General features: G+C 64.1%; 2 protein-coding genes across 3 annotated transcripts in view; one reads left to right on the top strand and one right to left on the bottom strand.

The window, feature by feature from the left end:
- ADAMTSL2 (ADAMTS like 2) overlaps nt 1-4,264 on the bottom strand; it is a 34,717-nt gene extending 30,453 nt beyond the window's left edge. The window contains exons 1-5 of one of the 2 annotated variants that reach the window (XM_058693606.1): nt 3,998-4,264; nt 3,024-3,149; nt 2,126-2,216; nt 1,434-1,576; nt 732-807 (exon numbers count right to left, since the gene is read on the bottom strand). In XM_058693606.1, the coding sequence (XP_058549589.1) occupies nt 732-807; nt 1,434-1,576; nt 2,126-2,215 (309 nt within the window). In that variant the 5' untranslated portion in view covers nt 2,216; nt 3,024-3,149; nt 3,998-4,264. Of the gene's footprint in view, nt 1-731; nt 808-1,433; nt 1,577-2,125; nt 2,217-3,023; nt 3,150-3,548; nt 3,756-3,997 lie in introns of those variants that run through there. The other variant, XM_058693607.1, reaches the window with a different exon arrangement.
- Nucleotides 4,265-12,605: 8,341 nt separating this feature from the next.
- MYMK (myomaker, myoblast fusion factor) lies at nt 12,606-22,635 on the top strand. The gene is made up of 5 exons (XM_058693605.1): nt 12,606-12,884; nt 17,401-17,515; nt 18,333-18,481; nt 21,268-21,384; nt 21,857-22,635. Exons 1-5 carry the CDS (start codon nt 12,750-12,752, stop codon nt 22,004-22,006), a joined length of 666 nt encoding a protein of 221 aa, XP_058549588.1. The 5' UTR covers nt 12,606-12,749; the 3' UTR covers nt 22,007-22,635.
- The last annotated feature ends 310 nt before the right edge of the window (nt 22,636-22,945 follow it).

The raw sequence follows: 22,945 nt of genomic DNA, 5'->3' as shown, positions 1-22,945 counted from the left end.
GGCTGTGCAGGCGCTGCACCCCACTCGCCTGCGGCCCAGGGCAGAGGGGGGAGGCCTGGGGGTGGGGGGGCAGCTGGTCACGCCGGGGGGGTAGGTGGGTCTCCCTTCGGAGGAGCTCACAAGCGTCCAGCAGGGGAGCAGACCAGCGATGCCAACACAGGAGCTGTGGCCACCCGCCTCCCTTCAGGCCCTAACTCCTCGGGCGTGCACATACCCCGAGACGCTCACGGGGACGCAAAGACCCCTATGGCTTGCTGTCTTTCTATCCCACACCTGTTCTGGGTGGTGGGGGGGGGGGAGGGGAGTTCGGGTCCAGACTGGTTTGGCCCCACTGAAGGGCACCCAGAGGCTGAGCCAGAGTCAGCATCTCCTGTCCCCCCTGGGGAGCTGCAGTGAGACTTCTCACGGCTGGGGACGGGACACCTGGTGACTGTCGGTCTCCCAGCAAGCACCTGGCACAGGACTTGTGAGCAGCCTGAGATCTGCACGTTAGAGGCCGCACGTGAGCCCCCGCCCCCAGCAGAAGCCAGTCCTCACCCCGGCGCGTGCACAGCACAGATGTGACCCGAGGCGTGAAGGGGGCTCTGAGCCCAGGACCCCTCACCCTCCTTCTCTTTAACCGGAAGTAAGGGCAGACCCGGCGCAGAGTGCCTGGAGGGTCTGGGGGCCACCTGAGACCGGCCTAAGGAGCTTGGGGGTAGGGCTGCGGTCCCGCCCGGGCAGGGCCTCACCTGCAGTCTGCACAGCTGGTACCTCTTGGACGTGCCCGTGCAGGTCCTGTTCCCCGCGCCCGTGACCGACGTCCTCCTGGAGGGAAGACCCGGGCTCTGAGCTGGGGGCTGGGGGCCGCGGGCTGCGGGCACCGACCGTGCCCCTGCTCCAGACAGCCTCTGGGCTGGGCCCCGGAAGCCCCCCCTAATTCCTCTGGCCCCCCACGACTCCACCGCAGCCCAGGGTTGTACACAGAACTGATAATAATACCAAGAACGTTTACTCCATACCACTCCATACATGAGGAAACTGATGTTCAGAGAGATGAAGCGACTTGCCCAAGGTCACACAGCAAGGACGTAGCAGAAGCAAGATTTGAACCCAGGCCCGCCTGATGGTAACCACTATATCCTATGTTTTTTCCCGTGTGAATTCGACTCGGGTCTTCAGAAAAGGAGGACCAGGAAAGACCTCGCCCCTCGTTGAAAAAAATCCCAAGAAACAGACCATGCCTTCTCACGAAAGGGCTGTCTGTCCCCAGAGTCCCGGGACAGGGTGAACCCCAGGACACGGTCGCCCAGGACCCGTCAGGAGCCTCGGCCCTGACAGGCCAGCAAAAAGGCTCACTCACCTGGCCTGTGCCGCCTCCGCCTGAAGACCCCTCCCAGCCTGAGCCCCCACCCACCTGTCACCCGCTGCCCACCCCCGTGCTAGCCCCACACCTCTGCTGCAGACAGTGCCGCTCCTGGGACGTCACGCCGGCCCCACAGCTGCGGGAGCATGCCGTCCACTTGGTCCACTCTCCCCACCAGTAGGCGGTGGCGTCCGAGCCCCCCTCCAGGCTGTTGGACGTCGGGCTGTGGTCCTGGGCGAGAGTCCCCACGGAAGGTTAGAAGACGCTGGAACGGGACTGGCCCGCCATCCCTTGCTGTGGTCAGCAGCACACAGCCCGGCCGGGTCCCTCGGCACCCCCGCCCAGGTGTCCGGGGTGGTCTTGGAGGGAACTCCCCGGAAGTCGTGGGCCTTAAGCCCTCCCAATCTCGAGATCTGGCACATCTTGGGGGCTTGACAGGAGCCTGAGGCCACACCGTCCTTGTTTATCTTCTCCCGAGCAGCCTGGGCCCCGGCCTGGGTTCTGCGGGACACAAGCCCGCCCCGTCTACACGCCTCCTTCCAGGACTTTGCTCGGAAGGAAGCACTCAGCCCCCTCCAACCCCATCCTGCCCAAATCAGCCAGGCTCCAGAGTGGCCAGAGTCCCCGTAGGGGCTGGTCTGACCGGCTTGTAAGACGTATTCCGGGGCTCTGTGGGGATCTGGGAGTGCACGCAGGGCTCGCTGGACACGTGCCCTACACCTGCCGCGCAGCCCCTCCCACCTCAGCCCATCTGGGTGAGGGACCCTGCTCCCCACTCACCGTGGCCCCAGTAGATGCCACACGCCCAGCCAGAAGTGCCACAGCCAGCAGGGACCAGACCCAGCGTGAAGGCTGCCGTCCGCCACCCATCCTAGGAAGCAAGGCCACGGTCACTGCCAGGCCAGACCCCGCTCCTCTGACAGCTGAGGAGGGTCCACTTAAGGGAAGAGCCCTGGGGGCCCGCCCAGCACCGAGGCCCAGAGGCTCTCTGGGATTGATTGGTAGTGGCTGCCTGGTGGCCCCGTTGGGAGAGGCGGGTGGGTGATTAACGATGCCTGCCACAGGCACGAGAACCACAGGCAGCGGTGAGCTTGCAAAGCCTGCCCCGCCTCCCATCTAAGGGTGTGCAGGGATGTGTGCTTTGCCTCTGACCACCTGAGCTCCCTAGAGAGGGCCTGCGGAGAAAAGCAGGGACAGCTGAGGAGGCTGCAGGCCCAGGCCGCGCCCGCTGGACGAGGGAGCCAAGCCCCAGAACTCAGGCCGCCGTCTCCACTGGGGGAACTGGCCTGAACAAGGGCCCCTGGGGATTTTCACCTGCTCGGTGCTAGCTGCCCACCTGGGACAGTGGTCTCCCTGCCAGCCACACGGGGCTGCCGGAGGGGCCCCTGGATGCCACCCGCTCCGCCAGCCCCTTCCTCTCTCTGGCCCCTGCTACCCCTGCCCTGGAGGGGGCCGGGCCCGGGACCCTCAGGGATCTCAGGCCGCACAGAGTCCAGGCGCCTGTGTCCCTCCCTTGTCCCCCGGGGTGTGCAGTCAGGGCAGACCAGAGCTACGGGGCTGTCTCTTCCCCAACAAGTTAGCACTGTCAGCCCCAAACACCCCTCGACCTCCCTGCCAGGGGTCAAACCAAGGGGAGCCCTTAGCCTCCCCTATCTGCCTCCGCTGTGTGGACGCCTACCTCCTAGAAGGGAGGCACGGGGGCCTTCGGCGGCCTCTGTCCAGGGTCTGTCTCAGGTCCTGAGTGTCACTTGCCAGCAGGTCAGAGAAGGGGTTTCAGAAGCCGCCAAGCCTGTCCCCCTACAGCCTGGAAGCGACGGAGGGGAGCCAAGTCTCCCAAAGCCACACAGCAAGGTGGCCAGATACCCGCAGCCCCCCCACCCAGACCAGAGTAGACTCGGGGACTCGTCCCCTGCCCCCGGCTACTTTCAAGGAAGAAGGTGTGAAAGTCGCCCCCCCCCCCCCACCAGCCCCGAAGCCAACTCCAAATCTGCCCCCCTCCCCTTGCAGGGCTGACACCTGCAGATCTGCGGGAGTCCCGCCAGTGACGCCCGTGCGTCCTAAGAATGTCACCCTGGAGTTTGGAGCCGGAGTCCTCGAGACCCCCACGTCCCCGGCTGCCTGCCTGCCACCCCCCCCCGTCTGCTACCCCTCCCCCGCAGGCCTCCACCTACAGCCCCCCCTGCGCGCCCCCCCCCAGCCTCACACAAGCACAGAGCACCCCCCTCGGCAGCCCCATTGGCCAGTCGGTGCCCCAGCTCCTGCCTGCTGAGCCGAAGACAGGTGCTGAGCCGGCCCCACACTTGGTTTTCATTAAGGCTCCCAGACACCGCTGGCCACAGGCCAGGTCCGGCTCACGCGGGATCCATCCCTCCCTGGGGTCCAAAAACAGCCACCGGCCGGCAGGAGAGGCTCGCCGTGCAAAGACCGGCTTCAGGCCGCCCGAGGCTGGGAGCTGAGGGGCCACTGTCGCCACGCGCTGAGGGTCCGGACCCCTCCCCGTGAGCCCTCCTCCTGTTACATAACGGCTCCCCGGGGGTGGGGGGGGGACCGGGAGATGCTCCGGCCCCCGGCCCCCTCAGAGCTCCATCCGTGCCCCGGGAGGGCCGCGGGGGGGGGGGGGGGGGGCAACGCGGGAAGGCGGAGGTGGCCTACCTGGCCCCCGGGTCAGCAGGTCGTCCTCCCGGGGAAGGGGGCAGAGCCGCTGTGCGAGGGAGGCGCCAGGTGCCGGGAGCAGGGGGAGGCTCAGAGTGCAGAGGGCCGCGGGCTCTGCCCCTCGCCCGCCCTCCTCCTCCCCCTGGCCGCCTCCGTCCTCCACTTCAAAGAGCACCCACGAGAGGGGGTTCCCGGGGAGGCGCGCAGCCCAGTGGCGGCTCTGTGGCGCGGCCGCCTTTATAGCTGTCAGGCAGACAGGGAGGAACTCACACTTCCCACCAGGCTGCTCCCCCGCCCGCCGCCGGCTGGCCTGGCGCACACTTTAACCCACTCCGCGCCTCTGGAGCCCGGCCAGGCCGGCCCAGCTGCCTGCCGACTGCGGCCTCGGCGGCGGCCCAGAGCAGCAAGCCGCGAGCGGGGAGGCCGCCTTCCCGGGTCCGGGACGGGGAACACGCGTTGGGGCGTCCAGGCGGAGCAGCCGCGGGCCCGGGGTCACGGGGGAGGTTGGAGGTGGCAGAGCCCGGCCCCGGCCTCGGCCCGGTCCGGCTTCCGCCTCGGGAGGGGATCCGGTCCTCCGGCGCTCGCCAGAACGGGGTCCGGGGATGTAGGAGACAGCCCATCTGACGGCTCCATTTTACGGATGGGAAAGGTGAGGTCCGGGCCACCCAGCCGGCCCTGGAAAGGTCCTCCTTGAGGAGCAGACGCCTATGCGAGCGGAGGGACTAAGGGAGACCCAGTGGCGGCTCAGCCAAGGGTTCCGGGGAAGGGACGGAAGTGCCCGGGTGCTGACCGGACGGCCGACATGGCCAAGGGCCGGTGGGGGGCGGGGGGGCTGGGGAACCAGCCTGGCTGGGCCCGGGCCAGTCGGGCAGCCCCTGGCAGGCCAGACCTGTGTTCCTGCTGAGTCAGAGTGTGGAGCGGAGGACGGAGCAGGCAGCACACGCTCCAGCCCCTGGGCACCCGGGAGGACCCCGGACTCTGCAAGCGGTCCCCGAAGCAGGGCCTGGCACCCGCCGCTTACACACCAGCCTCCTCCCTGGAGCCCGCCCTCCTGGAGCCCACCATGTAAGGTCTTCTGAGCCATCTCAGCCGCCCCCCTGCCTCTGCTGCGCAGGGGTCATAGGCCCGCACGGGCACCTGGGGAATCCCCCTCCTCCCCTCCATCCTCCCTGCCAGAGGAGCTACGGTGAGCTCCTTCTGCGGCCACCTTGGGTGGCTGAGAGTTATCCCGTCCCCGTGGCCTGTCTGGCCACGGAACAGGAACGCTGGAGAAGGAGTAAGAGTAAAACAGCACCGCCCGCTCCCGTGCGTGGGGCCCTTCCCGTGCACCGGGAGCTATGAGGCCAGCATCTTCGCTATGCCCATTTTGCAGATGGACAGACCGAGGCTTCAAGTCCCACATCCGGTAAGGGGCCCATCAGGGACCCCAGCACTCTTGCTGATCGTGTCCTCTCCGTCTGCAGGGTTCTCCCATGATATCTGTCCTCCCTGGAACATGGGGGAGGGGGGGGGTCTTGTCCATCTCGTTTTCCCCTTGGGGCCGCTGGGATAGTCACTGTGACCAAGACTTGAACCCAGCTCCACACTGCCCCCTGCGGCCGGTGTGCTGAAGTGCAGACAGGACGGAGCCTGTCCCCGGGCACTGTCTGGAGCACCCGCACCCACGCGCAGACCCCTCCCCCCCCCACCCCCACCCCCCCCCGCCACCGGCCCTCACAGACACAGCCGCCATCCCCTCCCCTCCAGCCGAGCGCCAGGGCCCGGCACCCCCTGGCACGGTCCCGAAACTCCCAGCGTTTCTGGCTCCACAGCCAGCCAGCGCCAGGGTGACTAATGGTTTCCCTTGGGAGGGACCCCACGGCCAACCGACACAAACACCCCCAGCGCCTTCTCTGAGCCCGGCGGGGCAGTGCCCGGGAGACAGGCCTGCCACCCCCCTGGCTTTGTGACCTCCTGCAGGTGTGTGACCCTCCCAGGTGCCTGCCACGCTCCCGCCCCACCCCAGCCTCCACCTGGAGGAACCCGCCAAGGCTCTCCCCCGAGGGACACCGGTGAGCCCCCAAACTCCAGACCCGCAGGGAGCTGCACCTGCTGCTTTATCTACTGGTGGCCTGGGAACGTCAGGAGAGAACTCAGGAGCCAGGGAAGGCTTCCGGGAGGCCCCCCAAGACCCTAGGAATTTGGGGTGAAGAATAAAGCACAGGCAGGACTGTGCTCCGAGTGTGGAGAGCTGTTGGCCCCGGGGGGAGCTGGTGGGGGTGGGCCTCCTGGGCCACAGGCCATAGGTGCCCTGGGGACTCACTTCACAGGGTCCCAGCCAGGCTCTCGGGGCAGGAACCCAGAGCGCCCTCCCGAGGAGCCTCGGGGCCGCTGTGCTCAGAAGGGACCCACGCTTGCGGCCGTCAGTGTAGTGAAAGTCTTAATAATGTTTCGCTTGGATCCGTATTCTGGAAGTGACATCCTAAGGGACGAGGGAGCACGCACTGGGGCTTGGAGCCTTGGCTCACGCACGGTCCACCTCCCTCCGCCTCCCCGGTTCTTGACCACCCGACCCCCCGCCAGCCCTGACCCAACCACCGCAACTGCCTCTGCCCTCCACGCTGGGCGGGATCCCGGGGACCCGTGAGGGTGAACGCTCATCCCGGGAGTATCCTCGTGCCCAGAGGAACACGGCGTTAAGCCTCGGATAAAAACTAACACGGTCCGTCCGGGGAATCGGGGAGGAAAGAAGCTCTGTCCCGCTTTTTGAACAAAGACCCCCCCCCCATTTTGCACTGAGCCCCACAAATTACCCAGCGGGGTCACTGCCTCCTGGCTGGGTCCCTCCTATGGTTCAAACTGCGTCTGGGCTCCCTGGAGTCACTGCGAGTATTTTGAGCCCCTGTCTCAGGTCCTGTTCCCCACTTTGTGGAACCCTTCTTTTGCACCCATCTGGACATGCTCAGCACCCCCAGCCGATCTTCTAGGGCCACCTCCTCCAGGAAGCCCTTGGGACTTCGTTGAGGCTTCTCATGTTGGGCCAGAATGCTCTTCCCTGACCGGCAGCTGAGACCCCACAGAGTGGGGGCCGCTCCCAGGTCACAGGGCATCTTTGTGGGGCCGGCTCGTAGTAGGTGCTCGGTTAACAAAGGGGCGGGTGTGTGTGGCGGCTCCTGACGCCAGGTTCCCCTGTCCTCTGAGGTTGCCTGCTCTCCGGAGGCAGAGCTCCCTGCTGGCCTGCTGACGTCCCCCAGGGCCTTTGCCGCATGGAGACCCCACCCGCCACCACCTGTGGGTCCCGGCTGTGTTTTAGGAGACTGTCTTGGCACTGGAGCCTTCTGGATGTCCGAGGAGGAGCTTGGAAGCGGGAAAGCAGGCACATTTCTAACGATGCCAAGCAGGGGTGTGGGAAAACAGGAGGCAGACCGTGAGGCAGGCTCAGGGAAGAGAAGAGATCCAGGGCACGGGAGGGGCGCGGGGTGCCATGGGGTGACGGGCTGGGGGTGCTGGTGGCTGAACAGTCACACGCGGAGCCAGGCCCTGTGCTGCACAGCAAAGTGCCCAGAGTGGAGCCCAGAAGCATGGGGACCACAGCCAGAGCGTGTGTGAGGCGGGTCCCCCTGCCCCGGCCTCCAGCGGCCTGCCTGCCCTCCTCCTCCTCTCTCTGTCCCCCCAGAGGCGTCCTGGGTGTCTTCTGACAGCAGAGCTTTCCCACCCAACAGGCCCTGGGCCATCGAGGGGCCAGCTTGGAGGTGACCGGCCAGACACCAGAAGAGGACCAGGCCCCCGAGGGCAGCCCCAGCACCGTCAGTCCGGAGCTCCGTGAGCTCTGGGGACCCCGTGAGCTCCCTGCCCAGCCCAGGGCAGATGACAACTTTCTCTGCCCCGGGCCCAGGGGCTGGACATTCGGGAAGAACTTCCCCCTGCAGACCACGGGGGTCAGCAGGTGGGAGGCTGGACCACCAAACGGACTTCTTTGTTTCCCTGTCCAACTTTCTCGGCCTTTCTTCTGTCAAGCCAAGGCTCGAAGTTCAAGCGGGGGGACCCAGGAAATGGGTAGACCTCTCTGGTTCTCAGGTTCCACAAGAGGCTCCCTTCCACCCGGATATGGAACAGGAAGGGGGCGGGGAGTGGCGGGTGCATGACAGGCCCCAGTAGCCTCTGCAACCCCCAGGGAGACGAAGCCCCAAGGCCAGACAGGCGGTCGGGCTGCTGCTCAGAGCTCCACACCACGACCCTGGGAGGCAGGGGCAGTGCGGGCTCCATTTTGCAGATGAGGAGACTGAGGCTCGCTGGGCGAGGGGCACACCAGAGCCCCAGAGTCAGGCAGGGGCGGCGTGCTCCGGCTGGCTCACGTGGCAGGCGTTCAGAAGCTGGGGGTGGCTCGGGTTGCTAATTCTCAGCCTGCGGCTGAGGACGACACATGATTGCTCTCACAAGCTCCGTCGCAGACACACAGCGCGGACACACGCGACACGTGCACGGCGCAGAGGTCCCGGACAGAGGCCGGAACGAGCTGGAAAACATCAGAGCCCGGCCCCGCCCCGCAGGTGCGGGCCCGCCTCGGTGCACCCCTACGCAGGGAGCCCAGGCGCAGGGGCCGCCCCGGAGCTCCGGGCCGGGTGTTCAAAGCTGGAAGGACGCAGGCGCAGCCGCTGGCTCCGCTCTCCGGGCGGGCAGGGCAGACAGACAGCTGTCCGGGAGGCGGGGGCTCCGTGCCATTCCAGGCGTTTCGGCACCTCTATAAAACCCGCCTGCTCCGAGGCGAGGGGGTGAGGGACGGAGGGGGGGGCGGGCGGGCTCCCTGGGGGCCTCCCCCCTCCCCTCCCCCAGCAACCCCGGGCCAGCGCCACCTGCTGGACGGAGCGGGGATGGCGCCTGGGGCCGCGCAGGGAGACCCCGAGCAGTCTGCTCCTCTCCGGGCCTCAGTCTCCTCCCCTGTAAAATGGGCACGGCAGAGGCAGCTCTCCCCACCCCACCCCCCCACCCTCTAGCAGCTGCCAGGACCCGACAGGACAAAGTAGGAAGAGTGCTTGGCACAGGGCCCTGCACATGGCCGGCGCTGAATAAAGGTCTGCGCCTGCCAGTGGTTTTCAAGACACACACAGTGTGTATGTGGAGGGGGGGGTGGGTTGCCAGGGGGAGCCCACACCCCGCCGGGCGTCAGGAGAGGCTGAGGGCCACAGGGGAAGGCAAGAGTGGCAAGAGCGGCCAGGCCGAAGGAGGGTGTGCGCTGGAACGTGGGCAGGTGGGGGCCCGTGGGGGAGGGTGTCCACGGCAGGCTGGCAGGCGGAGGTCACCGAACGCAGGGAAGGGGGGGGGGGGGTTGCACATCTGCTGCTCAGGCCGCTGGTTGAGTGGCCCCGTCCCCCCCTGCCCCTGCACCTCCAAAGGCAGCTTGACCCTGGAAGCAGCAGCCTGCCTTCCACTCTGCCTCCCCCTCCCCCAGCCCCCAGGCCCATCGCTTCGCCTGCTGCAGGGAGAGCCGAGGGTCATTTCAGTCCTGTTCGGAGCTGGACGCCTTCCCCCGAGCCAGCTGGTCGGTCTCCAGGCGGCCAGGTCTCAGAGGGGAGCCGCACGCAGCCCCCCCCCCCCTCCACGCTGTCCCTGCACTTCCGGCCTCGCTGCAGGGGCTCCTCGGGCTGCCCCCGGACTGGTCACCTGTCCCCCTGCTCTGGGGGCGGCCCCCCTCAGCCCCCTTCTGCCTTAATCACTGCAACACATGTACAAGCGGCCTCACCCTTGCTTCCACCACCTCCCCCTTCTCTTTTTCCCTTCCCCAAGCTCACAGCCCTGGCCCTGGAGTTTACAGCTGCAAAGAAAACACACACACACACACACACACACACACACACACTCCTGCACAAAACCAACTGTGGAATGTTTTCCTGCTTCTGAGCAGGGTTTATGGCTCCAGAGAGTTCTCGGACACCTGACATCTACTCGTATTTCCACTCCTGGAAGCTGGGGCTGGGGGCTGGGGCTGGGGCCGGGTCCGAGCAGGAGCTGAGGGGCGGAGGGGTGGGCCCGCATGGGGTCGCCTGCCTCCTGCCCGGAGCTGCACGCAGCAGGATCTGGTTTTCCCATTTGGGGCAGGGAACTGGCTGCTAAGTGCCAGGCTGAAATGTGCAGCCGCCTGGCCTCCTCGGACTTTCATTCATTCTTTTAACAAAGTCATTCATTCAGCCGGTGTTTGTTGAACTCCGACCGTGTGCCAGGCTGGGGCTCAGCACAGGAGTGCCATCAGCTTGCCTGGGGGCCAGCGCAGGGGGCAGGCTCCCCACGGATGGCACGGCCCGGACAGCGACCAGAGGGACCAGAACAGGGGAGGGGGAAGCATGTTCTTCCAGGGTCTGAGAGCACGGTGGAGAGCGGGGTGTGCGGTGGGGGCACCGGGGCCGGGGATGGCCCCGTGGTCTCCCTGACACTTGGACTTCACCCCAACGGCGGTAGATGCCTTGGAAACTTGGCAGGCGCTTACGCAGAAAAATGACACGACCAAATGCATCATTGCAAACAGCAGAAGCGGGCTCCGGCCGGCTCAGGTCAGAAATGAGACTTACGGAAAGGGTGTTTTGGTTGCTCTTCTACAGAAGGAAAAGTGGAGTAGCCAGGCCCCTCTCTGAGACACTGAGATGCACTGGCAGACCCTCCCCCGGCGCCCCCCCTGTCCCCGGGACAGTCACACTCCGCAGCCCGGCTCCCACGAGAACCAAAGCGTGGCATACCCGAACAGTAGAACGCTACGCGCCCAGCGACCAAAGGAACCACTTGCCACGACGTGGGCGAACCTCGGGGACGTTCTGTTGGTGGGGCGAATGCCAGTCAGACCCACGAGAATGCGTGCTGCACAGCTCCATGTGTGCGGGTTTCCAGAACAGGCAAAATCAGGCAGAAATCAGGCTAGCGCCTGCCTGTGCTGGCAAAGGGCACGCGGGCACATCCTGGGGTGACGGGGACACGGCATGGGTCACGGAGGCGTATGCACTCATCAGAATGCATCAAACCTGTACTTAAAATCTGTACATTTGGGGGGCACCTGGGTGGCTCCATCGGTGAGGCGTCCGACTTCAGCTCAGGTCACGATCTCGTGGTCCGTGGGTTCGAGCCCCGCGTCGGGCTCTGGGCTGACGGCTCGGAGCCTGGAGCCTGTTTCCGATTCTGTGTCTCCCTCTCTCTCTCTGACCCTCCCCCGTTCGTGCTCTGTCTCTCTCTGTCTCAAAAATAAATAAACGTTAAAAAAAATTTTAAATGTGCATTTTTCATATGTGAATTTTATCAGGATGAAAACAATAGAGCTGAAGGGAAAGAATGTTCTTCTGCTGACAAGGAGTCCATCCATCAGGAAACAAGCAGGCAGTCAGACCAGGGAGAAAGTCTGTCTGTGCAGCTCACCACTCCCATCGTTCTTGGGCCAGAGGATAAGGGGGCACCCCGCCAGACGGCTCCCCTCAGACCTCTGAAAACAAGGGAAAGTCACTTCCCAAAGGCCAGCCAAGGGGTGCGGAGAAGGTCAGCGTCAGCCTTATCCTGGGTCGTCAGCCTTACCCTGGATCGTCAGCCTTACCCTGGGTCGTCAGCCTTACCCTGGATCGTCAGCCTTACCCTGGATCGTCAGCCTTATCCTGGATCATCAGCCTTACCCTGGGTCGTCAGCCTTATCCTGGATCCTCAGCCTTACCCTGGGTCATCAGCCTTATCCTGGATCGTCAGCTTTACCCTGGGTCGTCAGCCTTACCCTGGGTCGTCAGCCTTATCCTGGATCGTCAGCCTTATCCTGGATCATCAGCCTTACCCTGGGTCGTCAGCCTTATCCTGGATCGTCAGCCTTACCCTGGGTCGTCAGCCTTATCCTGGATCGTCAGCTTTACCCTGGGTCGTCAGCCTTATCCTGGATCGTCAGCCTTACCCTGGATCGTCAGCCTTATCCTGGATCGTCAGCCTTATCCTGGATCGTCAGCCTTATCCTGGATCATCAGCCTTACCCTGGGTCGTCAGCCTTACCCTGGATCGTCAGCCTTATCCTGGATCGTCAGCCTTATCCTGGATCGTCAGCCTTACCCTGGATCATCAGCCTTACCCTGAGTCGTCAGCCTTACCCTGGGTCGTCAGCCTTACCCTGGATCACGTTGGAGACCATCCTGGTGTCTGTTACAGATGCAAGACGATGTAAACAAACAGAAAAAAATCGTTTCATTGGTTCTGTTTTGGGGGAATCTGTGTGTGGCGGGGGGGTGAGAGGGGGGCGGAAAGCAGGCGAGTGAGCGGGACACTGCCTATGGGCTGGTAAAAAATGACACTTGTCTACAGGGTCCTTCAGTGATTAGAATTGACTAAACCTTGGGTTCTGTCACCTCTAGCCGCCAGCAGACATTGGTGCTCTCGTCCGGGGCTCCCGAGTGCCCTGGGGAGAGGGCCAGGACGGAAAGAGGCTGCAAGTTGAGGCTGGTACTCATGGGGACTTTGTCGCCTCGAAGGAAAGAAGGATGGTCTCCTTGAATCAATAACTCTGGTCTCCCAAATTAAAAAAAAAAAAAAAAAAAAAAACTCCGAGACAAGTGTTGATCACGTGGTACGTCAGCTGTTGGCCTCTGTCCGTGTGCCCTCAACACGTGCACTCAAGTCCCTGCCCCCCTTCGGGGCATTCGAACCACAGCTGCCATCGGAGCCCCCACTGAAGGGAGCGGGCCTCGTCCCTTCCGAGTTCTCTGCCCTGGGGACCCGGCGGCCCGCACCCTCCCCTCCTCCCCAGCCGGCGCCCTCCTCCCGGCCCATGGGGACGCTCGTGGCAAAGCTGCTCCTCCCCACCCTCAGCAGCCTGGCTTTCCTCCCCACAGTCAGCATCGCTGCCAAGCGGCACTTCCACATGGAGGCCATGGTCTACCTGTTCACCATGTTCTTCGTGGCGGTAAGTCCGGGCCCCGCGGGAGGACCCACGCGGGGCACCCCCCCAACGGCGGAGGAGGGGGGCCATCTTTCCACCACGTGCCTGTATCGGTGATGAGGAGAAGTGATTTGGAGGTGAAAGAAAGAGCCCGAAGACCAGGAGAAAGGGGTGGGGGGCCCCCCTCCTCCTCTCTGGACCTCAGGTTCCCCGCCTGTGCCGGGAAGTCACTCTGGGGTTGGTGTGCGTAAAATGGGCGAGATGCGGTGGGTCCAGGACGAGCCCCTCCGGGGTGCCCCTTCTCTCACCGCTGGCAGGCCACCCCAGGCCCCCGCCCTTGTCCCACCTACGAGCGCGAGGCAGCTGAGCCGGGGCGGAGGGGCCGCACCGGGCCCCGGGAGGGGGGTAGTGGGGTTTAGGGAACGTGTAGGGCCTGGGTGAGTCTGATTCCAGGATTCTGGAATTCCGTGGCTGGCCCCTGTTCAGGAGGGCCTGCTCACGTCTGCTTGTCTCTCCTTCTTGGGGCCTACGTCCGTCTCTCTCTGAGTCCTTCTTTCTCCATTTATAAGCCTGGACGGCTGCCCTTTAGCACTGTCTCTCCCCCCCTCCCCTCCCCAGGGGGCTCTTTCCCTCTGCCTTTCTCCTGTTGCTTTTCTCCACATCTGCCTTTTTTTCTTTCACTCTGTCTGCGTCTGGGTCTCTCTTGATTTCTGGAGCTCTGTCTCCATAGAACTTGCCCTCTTCCCAAACCTCCTTGTCTCTCCCTGTCCGGCTTTGCCCCCCTGCCCCTCCACGTGTCTCTTTGGCTCGATCTGTCCCTCTAGTTTCTGTCTGTCTGTCTGCCTATACTCCTGCCCGTGTGCACCTCTATCTAATCAATCATTGCCCCCGACCTACCCAATCGATGATCCTTCCATCCACCTGCCCGCCCCCGTCAGTGTCTCAGGGCCATTCTATCTCCCTGCCGCCATGTCCCTCTGAGCCCCCCACGATCATGGCTGGCCCCCCTCCCTGGCTCTGACAGTCCTCCTCCTCGGCTCCCCTCAGACTCACCCTTCACTGAAGCCCAGCTCCCCGCCAGAAGCACGCACCGCGGGGGCGAGCGTCCCCCCGGACGTGACAAATCGCACGATGCCTTTTGCCGCCGGCCTGGCTCCCCAGCAGCAGGGCCTCGGGGTCCCGGGGGCAGCCGTGGGCAGTAGGTGTGTGAGCACACGCCTGTGTCCGCAGACGTGCCTGCACGTGTGTGTGCACTTGGGCGGGCGCCCCCTTAGGCAGCAGGGACCTGGGGCCAGGGGCTGCCTGGGGCTTGTCTCCACCTCTGGGTGGGAGAGACCCCCGCTGGGAGCCAGCATCCAGGCTGGGGGGCGTGCCGGGGGCTCTGCACACAGTGTCTTCTGTGGTCTTCTCGGCTCCCCGTGAGCCTGGGATTGTGACGGGCCCATTTGACGGATGGAGAAACCGAGTCCGACAGAGGCTGAGTCCCGTGTCACTGTGAGCACCAGATGTACCTTGGAGCTCCTGGCTCAGTCAAGGCATTTTGTCCGATGCCATTTCATTGGCCCCACAAGGGACCCCTGCTTGGGAGGGCTCCAGGAAGTCGGTTTGGCAGGTGGGAAACCCAGGCACAGGGCGGCCGCGGGACTTCTCTGCGGGTACAGGGGGCTTAGGGCCGGGGAGGGGGGCCAGGGGTCTTGTCCCCAGGCCCAGGTCAGACCCCACCCAGGAACCTACAGACACGGCCAGGCCACCCCTCCCTGCTGGGGCTGGGCTGGCCCCCAGCTGCCTCCGGGCTGACCTCAGCGGCCCGCCCTGGCCTGCCCAGAATGGCAGAGGCAGCTGCCTCCTGTGACAAATGTCCTCCAACCTCAAAGCCACACTCAACCCCTTTCTCCCAGAGCCCCAGGCAACACCACTGCAGCCCCTGCCTCCCATGTGGCTTCTTCTGCGTTCCACCCAGGACCCTCCTTGGCCAGTTGTCACAGGGGGTGGCCTGGCCCACCCCGCGGACCGACAGAGGGGGCCCCAAGCAGGCAGCCAGTGGCCGGGCTCACAAAACAAGGCTCCGTGAGGTCGGCCTCTGGAGGCTGTGCGGTCTCCCACCAGGTCCCCAGCTGTACCCCACTCCCACCAGCACCCTCCGGGCCCCCAATCTGCCCCTGCATTGGAAGACGGAGGCAGGCCTCACAGGCGCCTATCCCCGCTCTGCCCTGCCTCCTTGGCGGGTAGCACTGCTCGGAATCTCACCGTCCCCACCTGCCCAACAGAAATGAACCAAGGGCCTGGCGGGAGAGCCCCCCGCCCCCCCCATCTCGGGTCAGCTCTCCTTCGAACCGCTCTAAACCCTGCATTCACACGGCCGGGATGAGACAGTATTCCTGCTCTTAAATTTTTTTTTTTTTTTTCCAACATTTTTTATTTATTTTTGGGACAGAGAGAGACAGAGCATGAACGGGGAGGGGCAGAGAGAGAGAGGGAGACACAGAATCGGAAACAGGCTCCAGGCTCCGAGCCATCAGCCCAGAGCCTGACGCGGGGCTCGAACTCACGGACCGCGAGATCGTGACCTGGCTGAAGTCGGACGCTTAACCGACTGCGCCACCCAGGCGCCCCAAGTATTCCTGCTCTTGATGGGGGCAGGGCACAGACACTCCAAGAATCTCTTAGCAATTAAGTCCGTAATTCTACACGGCGATCTGTGCTACGAAGGAGAGGTGTGGGTGCAGAGACAGCAGATGATGGGGCTGGGGGGCGGGGGGAGGGATGGAGTTCTAGAAGTAGCAGGAGAATATCCATGTCACTTGTAAGGCCTCGCTCTGCCTGCCAGAGCCACGTGGAGCAAGTGTCCTTCTCCCCACTCTATCCCACAGAGTTCTGAGCACCTTGATCAGGCCTCACCTGAAGCTTCCCTTTCCCCAAACAGTTATGTCCACTCCCTAGTTGTTCTTCTCTATCCTCTCTGCCTGTGTCACTTCAAAGGGCGCAGACTCCAAAGTTCAACACAGTCTTCTAGGTGGGTCTGACCCGGACAGAGAGAAGCAGGACTCTGTCACCTCCCTTGTTCTGGGCACTATACCTCTATTAACACCTCCCGGGGGCACCTTAGCTTTAAGACACCCGTAATTGTAACCAATATGAGCTCTAAATCCACCCCAACTTGCTTGACTCACCGGGTGACCCTGGGCTCCTGCTCCCCCTGTAACATCCCTGCGGCCTCCGGACGTGGGCTGCTGTCCTGCACACCTCCTCCCGCCCGCTGAGCTGGGCTCACCAAGAGACGATTGTGCCGGTTTCCGGGCTCGTCTATGCCCGTGGAACTTGTCAAAATAATTACGTCACATAATTTAATATTCCTTAAACTGATGAAATGCATATATGCAAAAGGAAAGAGTTGTTTTTGGTAAGAAGTCAGTTGACAGCTTTGAGGATACCCCATACAGGCATTTGGCTTTAAAAATTGCCAGTAGGGGTGTCTGGGGGGCTCCGTCGGTTAAGCGTCCGATTTCCGCTCAGGTCACGATCTCGCGGTCCGTGACTTCGAGCCCCGTGTCGGGCTCTGTGCTGACAGCTCGGAGCCCGGAGCCTGCTTCAGATTCTGTGTGTCTCCCTCTCTCTCTCTCTCTGCCCCTCCCTTGCTTGTGCTCTGTCTCTCTCTCTCTCTCTCTCAAAAAATAAACATTAAAAAAAAGTAATGAAAAAATAATAGGTTAGAAAAAATTGCTATTAAATAAGGTGTCGAGGAGACGAGCGTACGAGTGTGGGAGCGACCGGGCAAACCGACCGTGCCGTCTGCAGCACCGGGGTCCCTGCGGTGGTTCTCGAAGCGTGTTCCCCCTGGTGGCTGGCTTCAGCCTGAAAAACTCTTAAAAACGCACATCTCCGACCTCCGGCCAGACCTGCCGAGTTAACGACTCAGGGTGGGCTCAGCGATCCGAGGATTCGCAAGCCCCCCCGGGGGTTCTGGTGCCCACTCGGGGCTGAGGGCTTCCTCTGCGGGGTAGCCCAGTCACGACAGGGGTCAACCGTACAGCAGGAGGCCCCTCAGGCCCCCCAGGAGCCGCCTGGCATCCAAAGCGTAGGCCCTGGCCTCACGTCCACGGCCGCGGGGAACGTGCACCGGCACCCACTGGCGGTAACCCCGGCTGTTGAAGGAACGTGCAGGGCGCGTCTTTGAGCCTCGGCGGAGCGTCGCCCGGCCTCTGTCTACTCGCGTCACAGAAAGTAAGAGACGCGTCTGAGCCCTCAGCGCGTCCCAGGCTCCGGACCCCGACACGGATTGTTTCCTCGAATCCCCACGAGACCCCATGAGGGGAGCAGTCGGCAGCACCCCCATTTTTCAGGTGGGGAAACTGAGGCACGGGGCCGTGAAAGGACTTGTCGGAGCTGGTGAGTGGTGGTCTGGCTCAGCTCGGAGTGGGGGTGTGGCTGGGGCCCGGCCCCGGCCCCGGCCCCCCCACCCCCCCTCCCCCCCTCCCCTCCCGCCCTCCCCCACCCGTGCGCTGTCCCTCCCCGCCCCCAACTGCCCTGCGTTTTCGGACAGTTCTACCACGCCTGCAACGGGCCCGGCCTGTCGGTCGTCTGCTTCATGCGCCACGACGTCCTGGAGTACTTCAGCGTCTACGGGACAGCTCTGAGCATGTGGGTCTCACTGATGGGTGAGTGGCCGCACCTCGAAGCCCAGTTTCCCCGCCGTCCGCGGGCCGGGCCCCCCCCCCCCCCCGCGAGAAACCCGACCCCAGCGATCCTGCTGCCCAGTCCTCATCTGGAGCGTCTCCTCCCCCGCTCCCGGGGCCCAAGTACAGTCTGGTCTAGGGACGCGCAGCCCTTACAGGCCCGGATTCCCATTCTCGAAACCTCTAACGTACACTCTCGGTGAAGGCTTGTTCCGACCGCGCATGGGAGAGCAGTGCCGAGGGCCGGCGGAAGGGCTTCTGCTCTGTGCCCCGGGAGACCGCTGTCCCCAGGGCAGGGTTTGCCCCCAAGACGTTTCTTGAGGCTCGCGCAAGCCTTGACGCACGTCGCTGTCAGCTCGGGTCGGTACGAGGATGGAATCCCTGGACGCGAGTCGTCCCGCGACTTTGTTCTCACTTAGCGCCGTCTCGCGGCAATGTGAGTCAGGGCATGTGGACCCCGTCGCTCGGGGCTCCCTGCTACGTGCCCGTGAAGGACCCAGATTTTTCCTGTCTCTTAGCTGGGTGTCTTTGTCTCCGTCCCAGGGGTCTCCAGGGGTCCCCAGGGGTCCCCAGGGGCGGGCGCGTGCCGCCCGGGCTGCTCTGTCCACGTCTCTCCCTTCAAACCCGCTGGAACAACTCAGACCTCGGAGTGACCGGGCTGGGCCATGGGCTGTCTCTGGCAGAGGACGCCCAGCACTGGGAGCCCTGAGGGATGCCTCTGGGGGAGCAGCGGCCGGGGGTGGGGGGGGTGGGGTCAGGGGGCCGCTCACCTCTGCGGGTTCCTCTCCCCGCCCTCCAGCGCTGGCCGACTTCGACGAACCCAAGAGGTCGACCTTTGTGATGTTTGGCGTCCTGACCATCGCGGTCCGGATCTACCACGACCGCTGGGGCTACGGGGTGTACTCGGGCCCCATCGGCGTGGCTGTCCTCATCATCGCCACCAAGTGGGTGCGTACCGCCTGGGCCTGTCCCCCAGCCCCCCTCACCCCTCCGCCCCGGGCTCTCCGATGACCGCCCGTCTCACCTAAAGCACAGAGACGGTGAGCACCAGGCGCCCCTGCCCCACCGGCGTGGTTTCTGTCACCCGCACTCACCGGCTCTGGGCCTAAAACCCAAGTGACGTCACTCCCCTGCCCCAGCTTCCAGGTCTGTGAAGCGATCATTACGGGAACAGTCTCTTCCTTACCTCATGGGCTTGGTTCCGAGATGAACTGAGATAATGCACTTAAAAGTACTAGCATGGAACCTGGGTGTTCAACAAATAGGAGTCGTTAGGGGTATTGCTGTTCATAGTATTGCAGACAGTGACTCCTTTAAAGATGCAAAACCCATCGGAAATGGCCTGGGTTGATCTGGGAAGACTTCCTGGAGGGGGTGAGCCTAGAGTTTGGTTCTAGTGAGGAAGGAGGCTGCGATATGCAGTGGACAGGAAGAGGGATCTGCCCGTAAGCGTTGAGGAAGCTCGAGCTGGAGTTTCTGACGCTGAGAGCCCTCTGCTGCCCACCCCTGAGGGGTATGGCACCCAGTGGGCCCTTACACACGGCTCCCAGGCCTCCCCTAATCCTCTGTTGTACCGAGCCCCCCCCCCCTCCCCGGCGGTGAGGCCTGAAACTCACACTCCCCAGGCTGACGAGGAACCTTAGGCAGGAGGGGCCCAGGGCCATTGCCTGGGGCCCCAAAAGGGAAGGAGCTGAACCTTGCCGGGCCAGAACACAGGTCTGGACTGCCGCAGGCCTGAGGCCGGGCTCACTCTCCAGCCGTGCGGCAGCTCAGGCCCCAGGGGGACGTCCCTCTGCCCCATTTTAGCCCCTCTGGAGCTCCTCCTGGAATCTCGGGGTCCCAGCTCCAAGTGCTGGCGGAAGGCCCGGTCCGACCCAGCCCAGGCCACACACCCACTCAAGGCCCTAAAATTAAGCCAAGATGGCAGGACCTCAGAGGATGGTCTGCCGGGCCACCTGGGGAGCAAGCAGGAAGGCAGTTCCCTGGGAAGAGGGGTCCGGCTGGACAACTGGTTGCAGAGAGTGCCCACCAACCCATTTTACAGCTGCGGGAGAGAACATAAAGTTCTGGTGGCGATCCTTCCCCTCGCGCCCCGGGCTCCTCCCACAGCCAGGGAGCAGAGGGTTTGTTTGGCCAGGCGGTTAATGAAGGAAGTAGGGCTCAGAGAGGTCAGCAACCAGCAAGAAGTCACAGCAGCACCGAGCGCGGCCGGGCCTCGACTTTTCAAGCGAGGGAAGGGAGGGAGCCTCTTTCTCACTGGGGCTCAGGGACGCACTGCTGGCCTGGGCCTGACCCAGGAGGCCCCTCGGAGCTGCCTCGGAGGAGGGGACCGTGTCTGGACCCAGGGAAGGACCACATTAATGAACAGGCTGGAATGCATAAACACAGAGCCCTCGATAATGCGCTCACTCCTGGCAGGAAGTAGGATAGTCTCCTTGGTCTGCCCTGGAGGGCTGTCGTTCCCTGCCTCCCCCACCCACCCCCCCTCTCGCAGATCTTGGCAGGTCTGAATCTGGGCTGCATTGTAATCCGCCAGAATAGAAGTCACTCCCTAGTGTCCCTGAGAATCCTCACGGGGACTTCCACGGCCTCGGGGGCTGTGGGTCCAGCCACAGGAACCAAGAGGTCTGCCCGGCTCCCTGCATCTGGGGCTCCAATTGTGTTTTGCAGACCATTTAGCGTGGAATTTATTTTGGATTTTCAAGGGCAGTTGTTTCCTGGAATGAGGGTGGATTTTTCTCCCGGAGGCTCGTCCCTTCTCGAGCCAGAGTTGGGAACAGCAACCCTCGGGGAGAGGAAGCCGAGCCGGGTGCGGGGGGGTGCAGGTCTGGTCAGGCCAGGCTAGGGCACGACCAGGGGCAGCCACGGCCGTGGCCACCCACACCCAGGACGCCCCCAGCCGCACCCAAGCCCAATCTGTGCCGCCTGATTCCTTATCAGTGATGGTAAATTACAGAAACCTGAAAATCGGGCTTTGGCGGCCAAAGTTGCCCTGCCCCAGCCCAAGGCTACTCGGGGTCTCTGTGCACTCCACCTGGTGGGCTGGTGGAGGGGAGGGGGGCGCTTCCCCAGCCCCCCGGGGGACCTCCACCATTCGCAGTGTGCATGTGTAGGCTTGCCATGGGCCTAAACACCCCGCTCTCTGAAACACTTTGGAACGCCCAAGGGTTCGAGATTCCAGGGTGTGGACCTGCATTTACTGCATGATTTCAGTGCATGTGAACCCGAATTCAAATGCCCGCTTGAGCCTTCCGCTAACATCAGGGCTTGCGAAACCACAGATGTAACGTGCGGGTCAGACTGTCTCATAAATACTGTGATGGGACATCGGTGAAAGCAACCAAAGGGACTTTCGGAGCGCCACACGGGCGCCCCCACCGGCCATACTGGCGGGCAGGGCCAGTGCTCCAACACCCCCTTGCTGTGACTGGCGCCCTGGGGGGGTTCCCTCCGGCTGGGGGAGGTGCATGTGAAAGGGTGGCCTTGTTACATCCCGAAGAGGCAGGCAGGGGTGGGGTCCCCATGGGGGGGGGGGGTACTGGGCCCGCGGTTCCCAGCTCGGCCGTCCAGGCTGGGGGCTCCTTTGGGTCCCGCAGCCGCGAGGCTGGGCATGTGGGGCGTCTCCCTGCGCCCCAGCCCCTGCCCGAGTGTAGCCAAGGTGCGCGTGCCCAGGGTGAGCTCTCCGGGCAGCCCAGGGCGGCGTCCCCCCGCATCACCGGCCACTCTCCCCGCAGCTGCAACTCATGAAGGAGAAGAAGGGTCTGTACCCCGACAAGAGCGTCTACACCCAGCAGATAGGCCCCGGCCTCTGTTTCGGGGCGCTGGCCCTCATGTTACGATTCTTCTTTGAGGTACAAGGCCTGAGCCTCCTCGGGGTGGCCTCACGTTCCTGCTTTTCTGTCCCTCGGGGTGGGTGGAGGGGAGCCAGCCTCCCTCCCTCCCGCCACAGCCTGCTTCGTCCCCAGCACGGGGGCGATCGCTGCCTGCGCGCACCTGAGGCGAGGCGCACAGCCCAGATGGGGCCTGGGGCGGGGGGCCAGCACCCGCAGGGAGGAGGGAGGAGGGAGGGGGGCAGGGAGGAGCCCTAGACTCCTTGTCAAAGGCCTAGCGAGTGGGGTTTGATGTCAGGAAAGATGGCCTGGGCCGGACACTGAGGGGAGGCTCCTTGGAGGAGGCCACTTGGCCACATTCCTGAGTGGGGGCGGGGAGGTGACCGGCAGATGCCCTGGGGAGCCAGGCAGGCCGGCGTGCGCAAGCAGGGGCCCAGAGCGTCGGGGAGGGGGGCCTGGGGCCCCAGACCGACCCCCCCCCCCACCCCTGCAGGATTGGGATTACACCTACGTGCACAGTTTCTACCACTGCGCGCTGGCCATGTCCTTCGTCCTCCTGCTGCCCAAGGTCAACAAGAAGGCCGGAAGCTCGGGGCCCCCCGCCAAGCTGAACTGCCCCACCCTTTGCTGTGCTTGTATCTGACTGCGCACCGCGCCCGACCCCTGCCCCCTGCCAGCCCCTGCCCTGCCGCATCTCCCACCTGCGGAGAGACCCCCGTGGCCCCCCCAGCTCTGAGCATCCGGGAGAAATGTCTCCCCTCAGAGGGATTTGGGGAGCATCCCGCTGAGTGCTGCTGGGAGCCCACTTACTAGGTTTCTACGGAGTACGAGCCACCGTGCTGGAGAGAAAAGGACTTCCAGCCCCGCTCCTGCTCCCCCACAGTCATGGCCAGTCTGCGTCCGCAGGACCCCACAGCCAACACGTGTCCCCCGCCCCCGTCCCCCTTTCCTCCTCACCCAGACACAAAGGGACTCTGCCCATGTCCCCCTCACAACACCTGTCTCCTCCTGGACCCTGGTTGTCACCGCTTCTGTCCTGTGCCCTCGGGCTCTGAGCAGACCCGTGTAGGAAGCCAAGGCCAGTGGGGGCCAGCTCCGTCCAGGCCTGCTGGCTGTCCCTCCGGCCGGGTCCCTGAATCAAGCCGTGTCAGTAACGGCAGCCCACAGGAAGCTCCTCAACCCTTGACCTTCCTGTGTGCCAGAAGCCGTATGATCATCGCTTAATCTAATTCGTAAGACAAGTCTGCTTTAAAGGATGATCACTCCGTTCTACAGACAGAAGCCCGAGGCGCAGGGTCCAGGGTGTGTCCGAGGCCTCGAGCAGGCGAGTGCAGACCCGGGCCAGGCCCGCCGCCACCAAGCCCGCCCCCTCGCTGGGCGCGAGCACCCGTGTTGGCCCTTCGAACAGCTCCACCCCGGGCCAACGGCCAGCGCGGGAAGGGGGTCTGGGCCCAGGGACACCCGAGCGGAGGCCGGCGGGCCCAGAGCCGGGCACACGGGGCAGGCTTGCGGCAGTGCTGAGGGAGGGCGGCCGGCTCCCGCCTACAGCCCGTCTGCGCTGGGCCCCGCGAGGGCGGGAGCC

This window comes from Neofelis nebulosa, chromosome 12, assembly GCF_028018385.1.
Source record: "Neofelis nebulosa isolate mNeoNeb1 chromosome 12, mNeoNeb1.pri, whole genome shotgun sequence".
Classification (NCBI taxonomy): domain Eukaryota; kingdom Metazoa; phylum Chordata; class Mammalia; order Carnivora; family Felidae; genus Neofelis; species Neofelis nebulosa.
This window is presented reverse-complemented; position numbering and strand designations above follow the sequence as displayed.